Below are 18,234 nucleotides of genomic sequence, written 5' to 3' on the forward strand. Positions count from 1 at the left end.
CAACACTAGTGGTCGGAGCTGAAAAATAACCATTCCCTTTACCCAATACATTCTGATGCATATCAGCCTTATGGAGCTTCTGGTAAAGATTAGTTCGAGCAAGCCAGACGGATTTGGGAGAGTTTTAGCGAGAAAACGACGCCATCCAACATGTTTCTCCGTCCGCAAGGCATTCTTTCACCACAATTCGCCAGGAATCGGGGCTGAGGTCAATCGCCGCAATTAGACATTTCTATTGTTTTAAAACTATGTTTGACAAGGGACAAGAATGGGCTTGATCATTCCCGGAAATCTCATCTGCCGACGCTGAGGGGGGCTGGGTGGTGCCCAAAAGAAGCCTAGAGCAAGCCACGTAAATCAATAGACTGAATCTCTAAATACAAGGTTAAACAGGTCTCCTGGCAGCAACCTTTAGCGGATGAGCCTCAGTATTGTAAACAAACAGATTAGTTCCGTCATCTCCACCCAAAACGTCCCATTCGCCCTTGCTTTCTGTCTGGATCAACCATTGGTACTTGAGTGTCTCAGCAAGCATGAAGCTAGCCATGATGCCCCCTTGAGGTCCGTCGCCAGACGGAGAGAGCACGTTATTCACGCTCGCAAATCCATCACCGACACGCATGGTCCTGTTCTGAGCTAGGGTGTACGCCCAAGCTACGTCGCGCCAGTACTGAGACTTGGTATGCTGGTAGGCGTAATACCAGCTCTCCACCGCCTCTGGGGCTTGACCACCTGAGAAGATACCATCGGGAATAAAAAAGCCTGAGCGTGAATACAACTCTGTTTGGTTACTATTCTCAGACTGCGACAGGAGATCTGTGTCCCAACTGTACAGTGTCGGTCCAATGCCTGATGCGGTGTATCGGTAGCCGTTAGCGCAATACTCGCTGAAGGAGAGGCCATAGTCTAGCCAGTCAGGGCGATCCATAGCTGAGCTTCCCAAAATGAATGAACCTCCGATGAAGCAAGCGAGGAATTCTGTGTAATTGACCTGCTCTTTGCCTGCAAATGTCGTCACCATGGTCAAGTCTGGTCGCGAGGATGGATGGGAGATCAAATGTTTGATGGTTGAGTCAGCGGCTTTGGTAAATCGCTCACCGTAGTGACCGAAGCGTTCGGGATCATAGACGAACATCTTGATGAGATACTCATAAGCTGAGTCATTACCTGATGTCCATCCTCCGTAGTTGTCTAGAATTTCTCCCGTCTCAATGCTGAAGTTTCCACCTGTGAGCCCAGACCACACTTCTGAGGATGGTGAAAGCCAGTAATCTTCAGCGCGATTGGCAAGTTCTCCATATTGGGGGTCTCCAGTCAGATCTGAGAGATGCTGCCATTCGAGAACAAGGGAACCCATCACAGCCAAGCTTGTGGTTCGCATTCCATCTTCCGTCAAACTGTCATCACTGGAAGTTCTGTTCTCAATAAAGATGTCGTTCATGGGAATACCAGTAGGTGTGTCAAAAGCGAACTTGAGAGTGTCGGCTAGTGTCGTGGCTTGCGCGAGCAGCCTATCAATCTTCTTCTCTTCAATCTTGAGATGGCGGAACGGACCCTTGAGCAAATCGTATGCGCTCAGCAAACCACCGAGATAGCGGATGTTAGTCTCGAAAAGACTGACTGAACTAGGCTCCGGAGTATTTGTCTTGGTAAAATTGATAGTGGGGATAAAATCGAGAATTGTATCAACGATGTCAGTCTGCTCCATGAGGATGGCAGTGTCGAGACCATCTACAGCTGTGACGCCCCATCCATTACGATCATCTGTATAGTTGCTGTACCTGGGTCGCAAGGAGTCATGGGGGAAGGCATGTGTATAGTAGCCATTCCATGCAAAGCGGAACATCTCAACAATCTCATCTGCACGCTTATTCTGATCTGGCTCAAAGCCGGTATAGTCATAGTCGCGCCCACGTTGTTCCGGGTAGCGAAGGTTTCTGTCAGATTTTAAGTTTTTCTGAGAGGCTGATACAAAGAGTGGTAGCGCGAGGCTATGAAAGAAAGAAGTCAACAGCATGGTGGCTGTGATGAATGGAGCGATAAAATAAAGAATGACCAAGACTACTCAAAGCAGATGGAAGGCCATACGCATTATGATATATAGATCGCTGTGAATGGCGGATGTGAACAACATTCTTTTAAGACACATGAATGGCTTAGACAGTAAAAGTCCCTGTCATTTTACAATTGAAGGTACGGTACGGTCAAAAAAAAAAAACAAGGTTCCGCGGGGTGTAAAGGACGTAGCTAGAGTTTGATGAGTTCATGCGCAGAAATGTCCAAGAGCTAACTAGATCGACAGGAGATATTACAAAAGGTCAGTGCTCTACACAAGAATTCTGTAGATCTTGCAACGTCGGTAGTTAAAATACCAATCAAGCTTTGACTAAAACGCCTGCAATTTCGGCATTTCGGTACGTCGGAAGCTTATTACGATTGCTTCGAGAAGAAGAAACTAGGGACCACAACAATTGGCTGGATCAATGCAAATCTCGACGTTAGTTTAATGACGGGCTTCAAGAAACGGAATGACCGGAGATGGTATGTTTGAAAATGAACACAGTTTGAAGGCAAAACAAGCTATGGTTTGGTCTATATTCTATCTCTATTTATCCCGTCGTAGTGTAGTCACAAAATCTTTGCAGGTACAAAGATAATTAAACCCTGGTCATATAAGAGTGCAAGTCGTTCGCTTCCATGAACTCCTTCCAGGTCGTCAATTTGAGTCCGGGTAGCTATCATAGTCATATTAGAACGTTTCATGTCCTGAGCTCTGGAAAATTCTTACCTGGTTGGCTTGGACAAACTCGGCTCTCTCATAAATCATTCCAAAATCTCGGAATATGAGTAGCTGCTCGGTAAAGTCCAAGGCAGTCACATCGTCCATGTGCTTCTTGAGGATGCCTTGAAATTCATCCGGGGACATCTCGTTGTAACGAATGTCGATATTATATGCTGCAAATCATCAGTTAATAGTTGTTTCGACAATCTCTGTGTTACGTACCTTTAGCAATAGAACGAATCTTTTCTCCTTCCGAGATTGCTTCGGAGTAAAACGCGATGGTCTTTTCAAGACATTTGTTGGGATGATCGAGAATGTACTGTACTAACTTTCCCGTGTCGGAGATGGCAACATTGGGGAGGTGAGTAGTCTCGGGCAAGACAAAAGACCTCAAATAGGTTCCATCCGCTTGCTATTTAGCTTGGTTAGAAATTCCCCTCCATATAATTCAAAATGCTTGCGTACCTTGATAGGAAGATAAGTGCCTGGCTGAGTAAGGCAGTTCTCGAAGTAGTTAGGGAAAAGCACAGAAGTAGTCTTCTTCCACAACTCAGGCTTCTCCTCACGAATGTACTTGGAGACAGCAGCTTTGCTCTGCCAGTGATAGACATGTGGATAAAATCCTTCGGAGATCTTGTTAGCATCGGGAAGATCTGCCCAAATGAGCTGTTCAAGGTGCGGTAGTTCAGCAGCAATGTCCATGATAGATTTGCCCTGGGCTTCTTCTCTAGCACCAGACATGTGCTGCCAAAAGTCTGTCATGGCGAAGATAACATGAGCATCGTGGAAGGCGTCCTGGAGACTTTTTGAGTCATCGACGTCGGCCCGTTGGACTTCGATGCCTAGTTTGGAGAGGTCTTGAGCCTTCGGAGAAGAGGTGTTGCGAGTCAAGCCGCGAACGATGTAACGATCTGGAGATTGGGCAAGGAGTCTTGCGACAGAACCTCCCTGTTATGAAAGACAGTGTGTTAGCTTAGTGATCAAGGATAGGTGAATGTGAGTCGAAGGCTTTACCTGTAGACCGGTTGCACCAATGATGACAACCCTCTTCTTCTGTGGAGTTTCTTGAGTCATTGTGGGATTTCGGTAGTGCGATGAAGGTTGTAGAGTTTGATGGATATTATGAAGTATGAAGAAGGTGATTGATAATAAATAACAAATGAAGGCGCTATGTTGAATATTTATATAACAACAAAATCTTGGTCAATCTACGATTCCTCATTCTGTGGGCCTTGTTAAAGATCGTAGATTTGTTCCTATCGTGTATACATGTCATAATAGATTTGCCGCTGATTCAGCGGGTCGATTACCACTTTTCTTATACACGTATCCTCCAAGATCCACAAGTACTGAAGCCCGGTCTTTCCAAAGTACCGTAGAGCGACAATTAGATCACAATGAGTTGAAGACGAGTTCGAAATGCCATTCAATTTTCCGAAAATGAATCATTACTACAATCTTTTTAGCTAAGCTCAAATTGAGAACAGCCTACGTTCAACTGCCGCGCTCCCACCTACGTCACGATAAATACTGACTCGACTCCGACCAACTTGTATTAATAAGCGGAAAATTCAGAGAAAATATGCGAGGCTTCAGCTGAATCCTGCAACGAACCCGCAAAAATAGCCGATAAACAAGTTCCTACGGATCATACATACCTATACAGCTACAATGCCGGAATCTGTGAGAGGTCGAAAGCCGAAATCATGTGACTCTTGCCGCAAGAAGAAGGTAAAGTTACCGTCCAATGCCATCATCATTTCCTGTAAACAAGGTGCCTAGTCTTTATCTTGGGACGTTTTTATCACATGAATTTGGTGCTTTCATAAGTGCTTGGTTTAATTGAACCTGTTAGATACATTGCGATAGAGCTGTACCTCGATGCGACTACTGCAAGCATCATAATTTATCTTGCTCGTACAAACAAGCGGCCAAGGCAAGAGGTTCTGCATCAAGGTAAATACTTTCGTTATAAATCCTACCTGCCGAAGACATTATCTCAAGCAACCACTTATAATGCAGCTTTGCAAGTCGTTGGTGGTAGTATTGGAGTGAACTTTGTGTATTGTTGATCGTTGAGGAGTAACCGTTGATAGATCTGTGAATGTTTCACCACCAAGTACTAAGGCGTCCGGACCACAACGTTACCAAGAAGCGTTGGGCAATTCAAATTCAGATTGTAAGTTCTAATATTGCTCATACCGTTTAGCGTGATCAGTTGTTGAACTTACGCCAATATCCTTGTAGTCCCAGACCCTTCCGATGCACCATGTCATCATTCCTATCTAGATGGCCTTCAACTCTTGAACGGTCTACAATTCTTCAGCGACGTCGGTCAAAACTGGATTCGGCTTGCTACGGGGTCGAACCTCACAAACAGATTCCTCCCAATTCATCAACACAACTCGCCTGGCAGTCCTCAGTCTTCATCCTCAGACAGCCTACACCCTGTGACATTCGATGGAATAAAGGACTTTGCTATCGAATTTACTTCATCTGCACAGTTCCTTGTCTTTCCAACCTTCAGTCTCCATCGTTTCATCTCCACAACATTACCTCTTGCATACAAAGATACTTTCAACACAGCAGACAGATACAGTGGTATAACTAGTGCTAGAGCTTGCGTGCGGGCCATGTTGTTGACTAGCAATGTCTTCGGTCCTGATGTTCCAGAGGCTGGCGCGCTTGTTCCAAGAGACTATGTGAGGGAAATAGAAGCGTCGTTGCCGGTGATATTACGAGAGATGACAATAGATGGTTTCGAAGCTTTGACGATGCTGGTGAGCGCATTCATAAACAACCCTGAACAAGATGAAGACGACTGTCATACTAACCTCGGGAAGATTATATACAAATACTTCGTCGGAGATCTTCAATCAGCGTCATTCTTGATCTCAATCGCATCCCGGATGATTTTTAAGCTCGGCGCCCACATCGCACCTTCTATGACAGAACCATACGACAAAGGAAACACCAGCCATCACATACGCGACCTTTTCTGGGTCTGCTACTGCATGGATAAAGATCTATGCCACAGAATTGCTCAGCCACCTGCCATAAACGATGCTCATTGCGACCTATCTCTCCCCCCAAACTATGCCGAGAAGCAAAACGCCAACATCCTCAGCCTTAGCGAATTCTCTCCATACAATCCCGCAACTGTACCGCTCTACCCGTGGGATATCCGGTTGTCCATCATAAAGTCTCGAATTCACGACGATCTCTATTCGATGAGCGCGCTAAGGCAGCCCGAAGCTGAGATTCTGAGACGCATTCGATATTTAGATGAGGAATTGGAGGTTTGGCGTCTTACCTTGTCTTTAGATCATCGTCCGACGCTTTCTTTCTTGGATAAGACACCAGTGGACGCGCAGACGAATACACGAGCGATAATGCTACGTCTCTCGTATCATCATTGTGTCATTTCAATTCACAAAGCTCGATGCAGGATCTTCAGTCCTGCCTCTGGTCTGGTCGGAGACGGCCATGAGGCGAACATGCAACTATTGGTTGATGCTTCCAAGTCAATCTTGACGTATCTGGAGAAGGCTTTGCCAGTTGTAGCTCACGAATGCTTTTGGTAAGTTCTTCTTCAATTACTCAGAACTCCAGATTCTCTCATTCATTAAATGCTGACCATGATCAAGGATAATCCTTTTCTATCCCATGACAGCCATCTTTACAGTCTTTTCCATCGCACTCGTGAACACCCAAACCAATTCGGTTTACAACAACTTGGCACTTCTACAAGACTTCACAAGGGTGATTCGACAGATTCCCATTCGGAGGCTGACTGTTGCAGAGGTTTCTCACTTGGCATTTATCGAAGACCTTGTAGCGGAAATGAGCAGATTGATGGTAGCTGCATGTCAGAAAGAGGGGTACCCACTCTGATCTTGAGAACAAGTACCACCCACAACAGGTTAAGAAGACAAACAATATAGACTCTTGAGAGCATAAAAGTAAAGTCCGATAGCATTCAGGATGTTTTGCGGTGTTTAGCTATATCCGAAAAGTGATAATGACCATTACTATTGAGTTGAGAAATCTCAAACTATGTCCGTTAAGAAGTCCGTGTTAAGTCCCGCGCAGCGGACAAGTACGATTGTCCGGGATGTAGCCAGGTAAAGTAGCCAATCAACAGCCAGATTGGCCATGACAATCTAACTTCAATTGGTAAGTTATGCACTGTCAGCATTTCAGAGGATCGTGTTGTTCATGTTGGGTTGAATTGCTTACTTTGTGCATATCATCAATTCGATTGGGTTGGAACTTCTGTGAATGTCTCTTGCCATATAAGTTGAGTGATTTCTCACCGCAAATACAAGATGAATACTTCCCATCATCATCTGTTCCCGCAATCTACAACATAGCTCAATTGAGATATCAAGCTTCTGAACCAAGACTACTTCGACTTTAATCAACACCAACATATCTTTAACATGGAATTTCCCAATACTCCCTTCATCGGCGGCGCAGCCGATATCCCTGTCAACTCCCCCTCACCTATCGTGTCCTTCACGCCTGTTACTCTCCCAGCGCAAGACCGTAGAGTCCCTCTCGATATTAAGATCACGGCTCCCGCAACAGGTTCAAACCTGCCCATCATCCTCCTCTCCCACGGCCATGGCCCAAGCAACTACCTCTCTTCCCTCAAAGGGTACGGACCCATCGTCGATTGGTGGGCTAGCCACGGTTTTGTGGTAATTCAGCCAACCCACCTGAGCTCCAGACAGCTAGGCTATCAACTCTCCGGCGAGAACATCAGGGAGCTTTTTATGGATGAGCGAGTGAAAGATATGCATCGAATTCTCGACAGTCTTGACACTATTGAAGAAACTGTGTCTTTTATTAAGGGCCGCCTTGATAGAGAAAAGATCGTTGTTGCTGGTCACTCCCTTGGCTCTTTGACAGCCAACATCCTTCTTGGTGCTGTCAACACCGACCCTCGTGACGGCGAAAAGATGAATCTAGCTGATTCTCGTATCAAAGCTGGTTTCATTATGGGCGCCCTTGGCAACGGAACAACCGATATGTCAGAAGCAGGTTCTACCATGATGCCATTCTACAACATCGATTTCTCCAGCATGAAGAAACCGTGCCTTGTAGCATGGGGCGACTCAGATGTGAGCCCTCACTTGACATTTCGTGGCGCAGACTGGCACGCCGACCCATACACAGGGTCACCCGGCCCCAAAGCCTCCTTTGAGATCAAGGGTGGGAAGCATGGTTTCGGTGGTGTGAGTGGCTGGGATGCGCTGGAGTGTCAGGATGAGAGTGCTGAGAGGCTTGCCACTGTTCAGAGGGTTAGTTGGGCATTTTTCCGAAGCCAGCTGTATCCTGGAGACGATTCTTGGGAGAATGCAAAGAAGGCTATTGGACAGCACGCAGATATTGGAAAGATTGAAGAGAAGTAGTGGATAATGATTTGCGATATTAATGGTAATTTAGTTGAGTATATAACAATGTTGAACCCTGGTTAATTGTCAGTCTGATCATACACCTTGTTGACTATGAAGGAGCAAAAGCATGTTGTACATTACACTAAACTGTGAAGAAAAGCACTGTTAGAAATCTCTGATTCAGCCTTCTCTTCTGTCAAGACCTGTTTGTCACGCCTCCAGTTGCTCTTGCATAAGAGGATGGGTATCATTCTCTTGATGCATAGCCTGGCGTTTCATACTCTCCAAGATAATCTCTTTCACATTTGGCTCATGCACCGTAGTGGTAAAGAATAGAGAGTACACTGCTGTGAAATCCCAAGGACGAAGTCTCTTCCACATAAGACGCATAGCAGTAGGGCCCAGTGGGATGAAATTTGGGAATGCATAGTGAAAGAAGAAAACTTGGTGGTTCTCGTTGTGGTGGGCGCGATTGAGACCGGACTGTGAGTCGTTAATACTTGCTCCTTGTTGTCTATGAACAGTTTACTTACCAGAGAAATGCCGATAGTATCACCAGTGAACTAATATCCGGTCAGTAATTTAGCTTCTAGACCTTCAAGAGTACTCACAATATTGGTGTTCCAGTGAAGGATCGAACTTCCAGGGAAATGTCCCCCAAGCTTAACCATAGTCACTCCAGGAAGGATATTCTGAGTCTCGCCATCAAAGAGCACTCTTCGATGCTCAGTGTCCTCACGATTCAGCCACTCCTGGTCCTCTGCAGCAAGGTATACAGGACAGTCAAATTCCTTAGCCCATTCCAGGTGGGAGCTGTAGAAGTGAGGGTGAGAAATTGCAATAGCCTTGAGGCCACCATGAGACTTGATGAACTGGATAGTCTCTTTATCCAGCAGGCTGATGCAGTCCCAAAGGACATTACCATGTTCGGTCTGGATGAAGACGGCACGTTGACCAATGGCAATTTGAGGCTTGGAGAAGATTGACCAGATACGACCGTCGTGCTCGTCCTGTTTGAACTCGTTTCTGTGGCTGGCGTGGAGCTTTTCGAGGGTGGTCCAAGATTGTCCGGATGATGGGACAAATTGCCGGGGCTCCTGTTTTGTGTCAGTCACTGTTACCAGTTATGCCATTGGGTTTCAAGTCTACATGGATCATAGGGGAGTAGGAATACACACATTGCACATGCGGCATGTCGGTGGTCTTTCGTCAAAAGGAATGTCGAACTGCGTTCCGCAAGTCACACAAAGAGACAAGTCTTGAGACGTGGCCATGGTCGCGGGTTGTTTTGATTGATGATGATAGGTGGATTTTAATCTTCGAAGATGTGTTAATGATAGAATATGAAACGAAATGCTTGCGCACGAAGTTCGTCCCTTTTTATGTTCAACGGCCCATCCCTCATGACATAATTAACTTTATATGTAAAATATTCTCTGTTTTTCATTTTCAATACCTTTGCAATGATTTCAAACCAATCGCGGCGCTTCGATCTACTAATCCTTCTTTTGTTCTGTCACTTTGAGTTTCGGGAATTATTACTCAGCGGGAAATCGAGTACACGGATGATATGTGGGGAGTCGCCTCCACAAGATTGAGTGGCATCGAACTCAACATCTGAAAGACCGAAAGAGCGAAGGGATTTTGCAATGGGAATTGAAGCTATTACACCTGATTACTCGGATCAATACAGTTTTCCATCGGCGTATCATTTACTACGAACACCTAGAGATCGTCCAAAGAGTGCATGCTGACCCAGCGCCCAAGTGCATCGCCGATCTTTATCGGTCACATTTGGATTGTGCTTGGAATCTCTGTCGGCTGAGAAGAGATCCCAATTGGTTCCTCACAAAAGCCAGGCGCAATATTAACACAGTGCTTACTTCGAGTGGTCAGTCTGGTGAGCTTGGCAATCTGGCCGCAGGCTCCAAGCAATCAGGAGGCTTGGGCCAGTATCTGACATAAGACAGAGATGCCAACAGTGAGGAAACGGATCCTATCGCAAGGTTATCACGCCCTTGGAGCGGGGTAACTAGATAAGCTTATTCAGACATGAGTTCTTAAGAGCGAGCAATGCTGCTGCCATCGACACGGTTAAGCTGTCTCCGTCCTTTTATTTCTTTGCAAGATCTAGTTTCTGTCATTATTAACCATCATGAGTAAAACTAAGCAACCTAGCTTCCCGGGCTTCAACTCCTTGTCAAAACGAGTCTTCGTCCGCGATGGTGAAGATCTCGGAGGAAGGCAACCAGTCCCAGGACATCCCCATACGGTTGTCGTATACGGCTGGGGTGACGCACCTCCAAAACACGTCGCCAAATTCACGGACGGATATCGCAAACTCTACCCGAACGCAAAGCAAATTGCGATCCTCTCACCCATCAGCCAAGGCTTTTTTGATCATGTTTCCAAAAGAACAGAAGACATGATGCCTGTCGTCAACGAGCTGTTCCCAAAAGAGAGAGCCAACTCATCTAACTTGATTCTACTCCATTGTTTGTCGAACTCCGGCGTTGGGAACTATTCATCCACATTGAATGCGTACAAAGAGCTTTACAATTTGCCGATGCCCCATGTATTGACAGTCTACGACTCAGCTCCTGGGCAGACCAAGCCCAACTGGTCCAACCTCAAACGATGGTCGAATGCCATGGCCATGGGCCCAGCAGCCAAACTGCCCTGGCCTTTCGTTATCACGCAATCTTTCTGTATTGGTTTCTTTATATTCATACACCTCTTTGACTTTATAGCTGGTCGAGAATCATCTCCCAAGTTTTGTGAAAGACTCTTCTTTGATGAGAAATGGGAGAGCAAGGGCAGCACAAGGCTGTTCCTATATGGGAAAGAAGATATCCTAATCCCAGCGGAGCATATAGAGGAGCACATTGCCAACGGAAGAAGGCTTGGGTATAAAACGGAGAGCCAGATCTTCGAAAGCGGCCATGTGGATCACATGAGGAAGAGTTCAGAGAAATACTGGGAGGCGATTGACAGTGTTTGGAAACGGGCCATAACCGACCACTGAGTAAAGACCGGTACAAAGCTTGTCACAACTTATGTTATAGGTCCCTTTAATCTCCCCCTGTGCTATATATGAGGCCTACTGTTCGAATGAAAGCCAAGATCATATGCCGCAAAGCGTGTCCAACGGACATTGTCTCGTCGTTGAAAGATACGAGTGTAGAGCCATGAGCAGGTGATGACAAGAAACGTGAGGACAGCCGTTATAGTGATATACACCTTCCAGTTGGTGTCTCCTTGGAACTCGAAGAGGTTTGTGGTCCATAGAGTCTGACATTGATCGATCAGAATGTGAAACTTCGGAACAGCAGGTCAAGAATCATTACTTACAGCGACCAATGTTGAAGGCAAAAATAACAATGTCAATATTGCAATACCCTTCAGCGTTCTGCTATCGTTGGCTTGTAGCCCGGCAATAGCTAAATTAACCCTGCTATCTTTCTGGGCTATCAAACTTGATGACTCAAGATAAGCAGCAATGTTAGTTGAACAACCTCCAAATGACCTGAGCTTCATGGAGAGTTCTTACCGCAGTGATCTGACTGGAAAGCCTTTGCTTCAGTTCAGATATGCGATCTGACAAAGGAGCCAGCCGCTCCAAAATGGCGTTGAAACTATCTTTCAGTTCTGAGCTTTGACGTGGGGAAGGAGAAGACATTCCAAGACCTTTCCGTAGGTCATCCGTCTCATTGATGATCTCCAGGCAACGATTTCCGAACCTGAATGCATATGCTAAGACCGTGCTGCTGTGACATAACTCAAGATTAGTGGCATGGAGTTGATGAAGAAAACTCTCGACAGTCGACATCAACTGTACTTCATGCGACTGAATGGAACCTGCTCTCCAATCTGGGTGCGTCATGTTTGTCACTGTCTCTATTAAGGCGACTTGATTCCATATCTTAGCAATCCAGGTGGTCCATCGCTCGTATCGGTTTTCATAGACAATAGACAGGAAATACAGAGGATGGACTCTCAACAGATCGATATTGGCTATACAACGTGACCGAATATCTTTGGTATCACTCGGTTGGGTTGCACTCATAAACACAAAGCAGTCTAGAGATGCAAGGTGTATCCTCATGGAGCAAATTAGCGAATTGCTGTTCTTTAGAGATCGAAAGACGATATCTGTTTGGGCGTTAACAGGCCATTCGACGATACATTATACGTTCTCTCGGAAGCTCTGGGTTTGATGTACTTACTTAGATGTGTAGGGGTTGTATCATCCTCATCGTATTGAAGGTAGGTTGAGATGAATGGTAGCCAAGTAGTAAAGAGCCTATTTGATTGAGATCGATTAAACTTGCCAACATCGACAATACGGTCCAGGCTATTCCTGCGAAGTTGTAGAGCGCGCCGAGCAGTGGTAGGGTCTCCAAATGTAGTTCTACCTAGATGTTAATAGACGGAGATGAAACTTAGTACAAGATACCTTACTTACACAAGAACAAATTTGCGACATTCATCCCATAATTCCTTTGTCTTATCAGGTGTGTCCCAGAACATTTCCTATACACAAAGTCCAGACATTTAGACACAGTTCGCAGACCAACGAGGCGAATTACCAACCATGGTAGCAAGTCGAGGTTTGAGAGTAGCATCATCATATACTTCGTCTTGGAAGCCTAATACATTCATGTCCCATATCTGAGCGACAGTTCTTTCGGTAGTAAAAATACCGTTTTGTATTTTGACCTCATTCACTGGGTGCATCTCTTTGCGATACAGCTGCTCTAGTTGGAACGACATTACACCTCCAGATGGCGTTAAGAGGTCCCTATGAAGTTGATGGTTGTGATTTGTGAAGGCCCGTTATGAAGAGGGAGAGGGAAAAAAGATGGTTTCAATAAGAGTTGTCCAAAGCAAGTATTTTACAGCCTTGAGGAAAGCAAAGGCTGAGTCATTTTACAATAAATCTGCATGCCGTGCCAACACAGCCGTGTTTTGAAGCAGCCACTAACGTGGGGGACTGACGATTAGTGGACTGATTGGTGGTTTACTACAGCAGCTGATACAATTCATGCAGTGGTTGCATAATGGGCCTTGCGGCTGGAAAGGCGCAGCGCAATAAGGCTCCATTCTCATGTATAAAGAAACAACAATCATTACCAAAAGAGGTTTGCTAAATGCTTGGTTATTTATTGGGACGTTAAATACCACCCTGTAAGATGGGTAATTGATGCCAGTTAATTTGTCCTCCCCCACATTGTAGGGCAACAATTAAACGTCATATTTTCAGGTCATACACAGTTCGTGGCATATGCCAGATAAGCGAGAAATAATATGGATAAAAAATATTGAATCAATTCATGTGATATCATAACGCCGTAACAATGATGTGCTGTGCTAGTGTAAAACAAACAACAAATGTTTACAAATAGTAAATAACGCGACCCTCAAACAGCCTTCTGGCTGTTCGCGAAACAGCACAGCTGGCAATCTCGTCATCGCCCTTCTTTTCCACAAGCACGGGGATGGTTCCCTTGCCGTGCTCAATCAGTACTTGTCTCTTATTAGACAAATTCTCTCGCTGATCCTCTTGCGACACAGGTGATGGTGTTCGCTCAGGTGTAGGGGGTCCTTCAACCATGGCTGATAACTCTGCGGCAATGGTACCCTGGATGCTCACTGCTGAGCCAAGGCATACAGCGCCTGTGAGTTGGAAACTGGGGTGGGGAAGACCCATAGAGTATGACAGGACGAAGATATCGGGGGTCTTGCCGTCGGGGGATCGCTTTGGTGGAGAGAGAATAGCGATCTTGGGAGTACCGCGTGTTAGACCAGCGGCCTTGGTGCTTGTCGCAAGGCCCATTGCCACGGCAGCTTGGCATCGGATGGTCTCAACAAGAGCATGCTTTGTCTCGGGGGTATCATCGGATTTGAGAAGTTCGGAAACAGATGCAGCGCTGACCATGACGAAGGGGTTGGCAGCGTCAATCAATGTGGCGCGAATCTTGAAGGGTGTGACATTGGGTAACAAGGCTGAGGGCTCAACCTCGAGCCAGTCTTGCTTCTTGCCTGTAGGGAACAAGCAGCCGACCATGCTACCAGCGGGGTCGACAAAAGCACACTTGACTTCACTGCCGGAGGTCTTGACACCAGGAATGAAGAAGTCACCGTCTTCCTTAAAGTCGCCGTTTCGGTCTAGCTCGACAGTCTCAACTATGATTCGGCTGGTGTTTGTGTTGAAGATTCTGACATCAACCTTTGTTTGTCCTGGTTGAGGAGTAACAAGACGCTCTTGAACAGCAAAGGGACCAACACCGGAGCTCATGTTTCCACAGTTGCCGGAGAAGTCGACGGACTCTTTGCCGACAGCGACTTGGACAAAGGTAAAGTCGACATCAGCATCTTCACGTTCTGACAGAGCAATAACAGCAACCTTTGAAGTTGTTGATGAACCACCGCCAACACCGTCGACCTGCTTGGCGTCGTTGTTTCGTGATCCGAGAGCTGAGATCAGGTGTGGAGCCCACTCAGATTGCTTCTCGGGAAGATCTTTGCGGTGGATGAAGAGACCCTTTGATGTGCCTGCGCGCATGAGCACACATGAGAGGGCATGTCGAGTGGGACAGGGCTCCTCAAGCTGGGGTTGAACCTGGATAGCCATTGTGATTGTAGTATAGTGCAGTTGGGTATCCAAGTAGTTACAGTATAGTGTTGTTGGGTGTTGATGTATAACTATATGAAGTAAAACAAATAAACACCATATACATCAATTGAAAAAGATACGAATGACTGAAAAGAAAACAAGAGTTAAATAAATCTTGTTTCCGGGAACAAATTCGCCATTTCTCGGGCTTGGTACTGTCAACGAGCATTGGCAGTGGATGAGTGACATGGTTCTTACTCTTGGAGGGTCATGCCCCGGGAAGGGAAGATTGAATCTGTGGATATGCCATGCAATGCCGTGGGAGAAAGCCGGTGCCAAGTTCCCGTTATTTTGCTGATGCTACACTGTTGTTACGAAGTCTCAATCCCGCGGGAAGAGAAGAGAGAGACGGGAACGGATGAAAGAGTGGCGAAAAGCGGTTAGTTTATCGACCCATGTATTGAAACTCTCCAGAATTGGAGCCGTTGAAGCCGAAAATCGGGTCCTCCAAAAAGGCAGCATCTTGATTGGATGGCCAATATGTCTGCTGTTGCTGTTGCCATGAATTCCCATTCTCCATCTCGGTAGCTGTTGCCGGGACCGACACATTTGGAGTCATGAGGCCAGGATTCATTCCCGTGGGAAAGTTATTTGCGGGGAAATAGACAGGTTGCTGTTGTTGCTGGTGGAGATAATGCTCCCCATCAGCAGCCTGCTGCGCCATTTTTGGAGGTTGCTGCTGCTGTTGATGCTGGAATTGGGCATGGGGGTGCGGATACGGTCCAACTTGATTCGGGTTCGCCCCGTATGCGGTTGGTTCGTTATTAAAGTCGCTCTGTTGATTGTCTCGGAGGAAGCTCTGGATGATGCCATCGATGTTGATCCAGTCTGATCCGGGCGAGGGTACAGCACTGTTGGGACTCAATTCGACAGTGTGCATTTCCTGACTGGAAGGTGTACCGTTGTTGTTCCGAGGATTGGCACTATTCGGTAGACCTTCATAGTTATTGTTGGGTTGGTTGGAGATGCGCTGTTGTTGTTGCTGTGGCTGTTGATCCCGCGTTCGTGTGGCCGGTTCAGCATCCAATGCGTCATCTGGAATGTCTTCCACCACAACACCATACTTGCTCATAAGCCTGTGGATAATAACCGCAGCCTTTTGTACCGCCGAATTGGTCTCTTGGTTTTCTTTAAAGACGGCCAGGCATGTCATGAGATTGGCATAGGCTGTGGAGCCCTTTCCGTTTTTCGCGGCGATACGACAGTGGATTGTAGCAGCAACATATGTCGCGTAAGAAATGAGGTACGGTGCGCGACGAACTGAAAAGGCGCGGTGATAGGCGCGTAGAAGAGTGCATATACTGGATGCCGCTGCGGAGCATTTCATAACCGAGTCAACCGAGATAGAACGGAAAGTGTTGTACAAATGACCATCGGCAACAAAAGGTCGATGAAGAAGTATTACAAGGACATAATACATGGCACTAGATAATCAGTCAGACGTCGTAAGACACCAGCCTTGGGAAGTAAACTTACTGAAGACTCAAAACATGAGGCGGAGGAACTTCAGCGCCAGGCTGGCTCGCCGCTTCAGGCTTGAGATGATCAGGCAGCCCATCCTGCCATTCACGTAGCTTGCGCTGCAGCTTGTCCAGCATGGTGGAAAGCTCGCCTGGGTTCTGATCTGTCGTCCGCACAGTGTAGATGCAGCTCATGATGTCGCTCATCACGATGGACAGCTTGCACAAGGCAGTGAAGGTCGAGATGCTGTAGGCCGGTGAACCTGAGTAGTCGTTCTTGGATGTCGAGTAGGCAAAGGGTTGCCAGAATTCCAGCTCCGAGTATGTGTCGACGAACTTGATAGGGACCATGGCGTCTGCTTCTTTGAGAGTGACAGGACGCCCTTGGTACAGACTTTGTATCTTGTCGACCACTGCGATGAGTTAGCATTGATGGGTTCAATGGAAGAGAATGAAGACAACATACCGAAAGCTCCCCAAAATACTCGACGACGAATCTCGAGGTCTTCATCTGAAAAGATATGCGAGTTTGTCAAGTCGACATGAAGCCCGAGATCGATCAGCATGCGGAACGCGAGTCCAGCATACAACCACGCAGCACTTCTTTCATCACCAAGTGCAAACAACGAATTGGTCATAACAAGCAGCGCTTGGATAGTGGTGATGTCGCTCCTGTCGAGCGAACCGCCCAACAGCTCGCGCACCCTCTCGCGATACCTCCATCCCGCGGTACGCACATCGCTTCGGTCCTTACGAACCTCGAGGCGCGGGCTGAACTTTGATGAACCAAAGTAGATGGCGTTGAGTAAAAGCTTGGAAAAGTAGGGTCCACCACAGGCCATGTCCCGCATAAAGGCTGGCCGATAGGTAATCAAGAACGAGTGGTGCTGTCGGTTCCAGTGGAGCGAGAGGAGATGCATTCCCAAGTCAGGATCGACGCCGTCAAAGTCGAGCTGGCCCTTGCTGTAGTGAATGTCCTCCAATTGGCCTGAGTCAAGCATCGCACGTTAGTTTATCTCTTGACTATCTCGAGTATAAAGGGAGGTACCCACGTTGCTTGGCCGCCTCTGCGATAAGACCACGTTCTACCCAGTGGTCCGGCATTCGCGGATTGCTCTCCTGCTCTACAGGCCGCTCTTGGTCTTGGGCATTATCTTCAAACAGCGCGCTGGTACGGCCGTGATAACTCGATTCGCCATTGGCTAGGACAAGAAGACGGGCAACACCTGGATCCATGGGTCGTGAGGAAGAGTCTGGGGCAGGTTCATCCCAGGATTGTTGTCGAGGAACAATTGCAGGCTTTGTGTCACCACTACTGCTACTACCCCTACCGCGGGTGCCATCATGACTCTTTCTTCTTGCTTGCTGACTACTACGCTCATCTGGTACTGCGGCTGCTTCACTTTCACCCGTCACCGACGAGGCTGACGTTGGTGCTGCCACCTCGTTGGACCTCCGGACTACCCCGCTAGCGCTGGCACATGGGGACACAGTCCGAGCCTTGACGCTGACGCTACGGTTTTTGGTCTTGAGACGTTGATGTCTCTGCCGTCCTTCCGCTTTATTGGCGTCGGGAACAGGTTGGTAGACGCAGTCTTTTTCGTATGTCTGACAATTGATGCATGACGGGCGTTGGCCGTTACATTTGATCTATAGTTGGTTGAGTTAGTCCCGCGGGAAGATGCATGATGGACATTGTGCATGTGAGGGGATGATATGGGCAAACATGGGGAAGAAGAGGAGAAGTGAAAGGAAAAGATGGGGTAATGGATGATTAGTCAGATACCTTTCTTTTGCGACAAAAGGTGCATGCTTCAGTTGCACGCCTACGAACGCGGGTAGAAGGCTGAACGTCTGGCATAGTCTGGTTGATCTTTGGTCCTTTGCTTGGTGGGAAGAGGGAAAAAAAGAGGG

The 18,234-nt window shown here is 47.0% G+C and overlaps 9 protein-coding genes across 9 annotated transcripts; 3 read left to right on the forward strand and 6 right to left on the reverse strand.

Annotated features, from left to right (window-relative positions):
* Positions 1–385: 385 nt before the first annotated feature.
* EDB82DRAFT_461737 (glycoside hydrolase) lies at positions 386–2,017 on the reverse strand (the record flags this gene model as incomplete). Its single annotated transcript, XM_025735536.2, has 1 exon — positions 386–2,017. The coding sequence occupies one exon, from the start codon at positions 2,015–2,017 to the stop codon at positions 386–388; it is 1,632 nt and encodes a 543-aa protein (XP_025586233.2).
* A 552-nt stretch (positions 2,018–2,569) lies between these two features.
* EDB82DRAFT_500230 (uncharacterized protein) lies at positions 2,570–4,127 on the reverse strand. Its single transcript, XM_025735537.2, has 5 exons — positions 3,797–4,127; positions 3,248–3,730; positions 3,005–3,194; positions 2,789–2,955; positions 2,570–2,735 (listed from the first exon to the last, which is right to left on the reverse strand). The coding sequence occupies exons 1-5, from the start codon at positions 3,854–3,856 to the stop codon at positions 2,658–2,660; spliced, it is 978 nt and encodes a 325-aa protein (XP_025586234.1). The 5' UTR covers positions 3,857–4,127; the 3' UTR covers positions 2,570–2,657.
* Positions 4,128–4,325: 198 nt separating this feature from the next.
* EDB82DRAFT_500234 (uncharacterized protein) lies at positions 4,326–6,837 on the forward strand. Its single transcript, XM_065608619.1, has 6 exons — positions 4,326–4,513; positions 4,638–4,738; positions 4,879–4,961; positions 5,030–5,562; positions 5,626–6,362; positions 6,430–6,837. Exons 1-6 carry the CDS (start codon positions 4,454–4,456, stop codon positions 6,674–6,676), a joined length of 1,761 nt encoding a protein of 586 aa, XP_065464924.1. The 5' UTR covers positions 4,326–4,453; the 3' UTR covers positions 6,677–6,837.
* A 196-nt stretch (positions 6,838–7,033) lies between these two features.
* On the forward strand, positions 7,034–8,390 carry EDB82DRAFT_500238 (Alpha/Beta hydrolase protein). The gene has a single exon (XM_025735539.2). It carries the CDS (start codon positions 7,225–7,227, stop codon positions 8,197–8,199), a length of 975 nt encoding a protein of 324 aa, XP_025586236.1. The 5' UTR covers positions 7,034–7,224; the 3' UTR covers positions 8,200–8,390.
* Positions 8,391–8,394: 4 nt separating this feature from the next.
* On the reverse strand, positions 8,395–9,458 carry EDB82DRAFT_556167 (beta-lactamase-like protein; the record flags this gene model as incomplete). The annotated part of the gene is made up of 4 exons (XM_025735540.1): positions 8,395–8,667; positions 8,718–8,747; positions 8,796–9,281; positions 9,363–9,458. 4 exons carry the CDS (start codon positions 9,456–9,458, stop codon positions 8,395–8,397), a joined length of 885 nt encoding a protein of 294 aa, XP_025586237.1.
* Positions 9,459–10,244: 786 nt separating this feature from the next.
* EDB82DRAFT_178443 (uncharacterized protein) lies at positions 10,245–11,417 on the forward strand. The gene has a single exon (XM_025735541.2). It carries the CDS (start codon positions 10,340–10,342, stop codon positions 11,207–11,209), a length of 870 nt encoding a protein of 289 aa, XP_025586238.1. The 5' UTR covers positions 10,245–10,339; the 3' UTR covers positions 11,210–11,417.
* On the reverse strand, positions 11,418–13,064 carry EDB82DRAFT_178442 (uncharacterized protein). Its single transcript, XM_065607135.1, has 5 exons — positions 12,778–13,064; positions 12,646–12,717; positions 12,411–12,595; positions 11,536–12,336; positions 11,418–11,475 (listed from the first exon to the last, which is right to left on the reverse strand). Exons 1-4 carry the CDS (start codon positions 12,813–12,815, stop codon positions 11,687–11,689), a joined length of 945 nt encoding a protein of 314 aa, XP_065464925.1. The 5' UTR covers positions 12,816–13,064; the 3' UTR covers positions 11,418–11,475; positions 11,536–11,686.
* A 418-nt stretch (positions 13,065–13,482) lies between these two features.
* Positions 13,483–15,031, reverse strand: EDB82DRAFT_178457 (PrpF protein-domain-containing protein). The gene has a single exon (XM_025735544.2). The coding sequence runs from the start codon at positions 14,816–14,818 to the stop codon at positions 13,580–13,582; it is 1,239 nt and encodes a 412-aa protein (XP_025586240.1). The 5' UTR covers positions 14,819–15,031; the 3' UTR covers positions 13,483–13,579.
* On the reverse strand, positions 15,032–18,198 carry EDB82DRAFT_178456 (fungal-specific transcription factor domain-containing protein). The gene is made up of 5 exons (XM_065607136.1): positions 18,107–18,198; positions 17,373–17,970; positions 16,787–17,308; positions 16,337–16,733; positions 15,032–16,284 (listed from the first exon to the last, which is right to left on the reverse strand). Exons 1-5 carry the CDS (start codon positions 18,179–18,181, stop codon positions 15,246–15,248), a joined length of 2,631 nt encoding a protein of 876 aa, XP_065464926.1. The 5' UTR covers positions 18,182–18,198; the 3' UTR covers positions 15,032–15,245.
* Between the last annotated feature and the right edge of the window lie 36 nt (positions 18,199–18,234).

The sequence above is a fragment of the Fusarium venenatum genome (genome assembly GCF_020744135.1).
Source record: "Fusarium venenatum strain MPI-CAGE-CH-0201 chromosome Unknown EDB82scaffold_2, whole genome shotgun sequence".
Taxonomy (NCBI): domain Eukaryota; kingdom Fungi; phylum Ascomycota; class Sordariomycetes; order Hypocreales; family Nectriaceae; genus Fusarium; species Fusarium venenatum.

Coding starts and splice junctions, on each gene's coding strand:
- EDB82DRAFT_178442 (XM_065607135.1), bottom strand. CDS start 12,815: ATGATGATGCTACTCTCAAACCTCGACTTGCTACCATG. Junction 12,718..12,777: donor AACCTCGACTTGCTACCATG/GTTGGTAATTCG, acceptor CTTTGTGTATAG/GAAATGTTCTGGGACACACC. Junction 12,337..12,410: donor TACAACCCCTACACATCTAA/GTAAGTACATCA, acceptor ACGCCCAAACAG/ATATCGTCTTTCGATCTCTA.
- EDB82DRAFT_178457 (XM_025735544.2), bottom strand. CDS start 14,818: ATGGCTATCCAGGTTCAACCCCAGCTTGAGGAGCCCTGTCCCACTCGA.
- EDB82DRAFT_500234 (XM_065608619.1), top strand. CDS start 4,454: ATGCCGGAATCTGTGAGAGGTCGAAAGCCGAAATCATGTGACTCTTGC. Junction 4,739..4,878: donor GCAAGAGGTTCTGCATCAAG/GTAAATACTTTC, acceptor AACCGTTGATAG/ATCTGTGAATGTTTCACCAC. Junction 4,962..5,029: donor GGGCAATTCAAATTCAGATT/GTAAGTTCTAAT, acceptor ATATCCTTGTAG/TCCCAGACCCTTCCGATGCA.
- EDB82DRAFT_178443 (XM_025735541.2), top strand. CDS start 10,340: ATGAGTAAAACTAAGCAACCTAGCTTCCCGGGCTTCAACTCCTTGTCA.
- EDB82DRAFT_178456 (XM_065607136.1), bottom strand. CDS start 18,181: ATGCCAGACGTTCAGCCTTCTACCCGCGTTCGTAGGCGTGCAACTGAA. Junction 17,971..18,106: donor CCTTTTGTCGCAAAAGAAAG/GTATCTGACTAA, acceptor AACCAACTATAG/ATCAAATGTAACGGCCAACG. Junction 16,285..16,336: donor CCTCATGTTTTGAGTCTTCA/GTAAGTTTACTT, acceptor CTGATTATCTAG/TGCCATGTATTATGTCCTTG.
- EDB82DRAFT_500230 (XM_025735537.2), bottom strand. CDS start 3,856: ATGACTCAAGAAACTCCACAGAAGAAGAGGGTTGTCATCATTGGTGCA. Junction 3,195..3,247: donor GCACTTATCTTCCTATCAAG/GTACGCAAGCAT, acceptor CAAGCTAAATAG/CAAGCGGATGGAACCTATTT. Junction 2,736..2,788: donor AGTTTGTCCAAGCCAACCAG/GTAAGAATTTTC, acceptor TGACTATGATAG/CTACCCGGACTCAAATTGAC.
- EDB82DRAFT_500238 (XM_025735539.2), top strand. CDS start 7,225: ATGGAATTTCCCAATACTCCCTTCATCGGCGGCGCAGCCGATATCCCT.